Source organism: Nothobranchius furzeri, chromosome 1, assembly GCF_043380555.1.
Source record: "Nothobranchius furzeri strain GRZ-AD chromosome 1, NfurGRZ-RIMD1, whole genome shotgun sequence".
NCBI classification, from domain to species: domain Eukaryota; kingdom Metazoa; phylum Chordata; class Actinopteri; order Cyprinodontiformes; family Nothobranchiidae; genus Nothobranchius; species Nothobranchius furzeri.
In genome coordinates this window covers 56,110,024-56,111,497 of record NC_091741.1, presented here as the reverse complement: position 1 = coordinate 56,111,497, position 1,474 = coordinate 56,110,024, and the positions used below count along the sequence as shown (strand labels likewise).

The window sequence follows — 1,474 nt, the reverse complement described above, 5'->3', positions numbered from 1 at the left end:
TAATGGTGTCACTAACCTTGAGCTTGGAGCAACCAACCTCACGGGTTTTTTTAGATTCCACACTCATCATTCCACTTCGGACTCAGCTAATGAAAGGAAGAAATCAGCACAAAAAGACAATGAAATAAATCAAATTTAAACATTTGAGGGCTTCCTTAAAAATAAATTGTTTGAATTAGTGTGCTAAATTTACAACAGCAGTGTCACAATCACAAGTTCTTTTATTATCTGAGATAATGTTCCTATCTTGTAAAGGATGTAACTTTACTTTAAATACTGGTGCATTTCCTTTTGTTTCCCCAGCATTTTTCCTGTCTGGTTGCAGCGTTACAGCGCTGGTTTCACTGCTGCTCAGGATTTATTAAATATAAAAAAAATTAGATTATAAGTTATTAAATCCTGTTCTGAATTTCAAAAAAGGACTTTTTGAAAAAATTACAAATGTTTTGATTTGACTATTTAAGTAAAAGAACAAACACTTAACATGTTGCTTAATGCCCTTCTAAGGAAGAGTTAGTATTAAATAAAAGCAGAAAACGGTTTCAGTATTTACCTCAGAGGCAGACGTGGCACAGAATGAAGAATCTCAGCTGATGGCTGGTCGTACCCAGCAGGACTTTGCGCTGAAGCCCAGGTCTTATCACAAAATATAAATTCACCTGTAATCAGTAACTTATGTTGATCTTGTTGATTGTGTCAATAAAAGGCCATGCAACCTCCATCAACCCCAACACACGCAGAGAGGCACAAACTGTACAAATATAACTGCACAGGCAGTTCAGGCAAGATGCTTATCCAACCAGTGGTGGAAAGTTCAGAGGCGCTCTGAGAACAAACACACACTCACAGAAACATTCACCATCCTGCACATCCTTTTCTGTGAACATCACAGGCTGCCCGAGTATCCATCCTTTTGAAATGCACAACAAACAGCAGCAGCATGAAGCTGGTCAAAGTTTATTGTAGTACAAGCCTGCTGTTTCAGCCAGTTTGCTGTTTTCAAAGAGACAAATACTCCCCTCGTCCAGAGAAACTCACGTTTTGTAAGGCCGGGTGTTTCCAAAGCCAGATCAAAGTCTTCCTGTACCATTGATAGTCCCTAACAATGGCTTTCTCACTATAGTTCACCTAAAGCACATCTGATCACCCCATCATGCTAGTTAAACTCAAGGTCACGTTAAAACACCAGGTCACATATTCACCAAGTCTTGTTGCATGAAGATTTGCATGTAAACCTCTAATAGGTTTTTTCTCAAAAAATGTAAAAAAACAAAACAAAAAAAAACCGTCAAATTTTAAACCTAATACGTTTCCTTGAATTGTCTAGATTCATCCATACGTTCATTTTTATCCACTCGTCTGCGCCATGAATCAACAGTACTAGCAGTGGGATCCTGAGATGATCCAGAAGGGATGAAAAAAGTAGTGATCTGTGTGTGACGGTGGCTCAGGGGTTCGGAGTTTGTCTTGAACT

The 1,474-nt window shown here is 38.7% G+C and overlaps 1 protein-coding gene across 1 annotated transcript in view; it reads right to left on the bottom strand.

The window, feature by feature from the left end:
* LOC107383631 (solute carrier organic anion transporter family member 1C1) overlaps window positions 1–694 on the bottom strand; it is a 24,836-nt gene extending 24,142 nt beyond the window's left edge. Inside the window, exons 1-2 of the mRNA XM_015956398.3 lie at window positions 554–694; window positions 17–86 (exon numbers count right to left, since the gene is read on the bottom strand). Coding sequence (XP_015811884.1) covers window positions 17–70 — 54 coding nt within the window. The 5' untranslated portion in view covers window positions 71–86; window positions 554–694. The remainder of the gene's footprint in view (window positions 1–16; window positions 87–553) is intronic.
* Window positions 695–1,474: the final 780 nt, after the last annotated feature.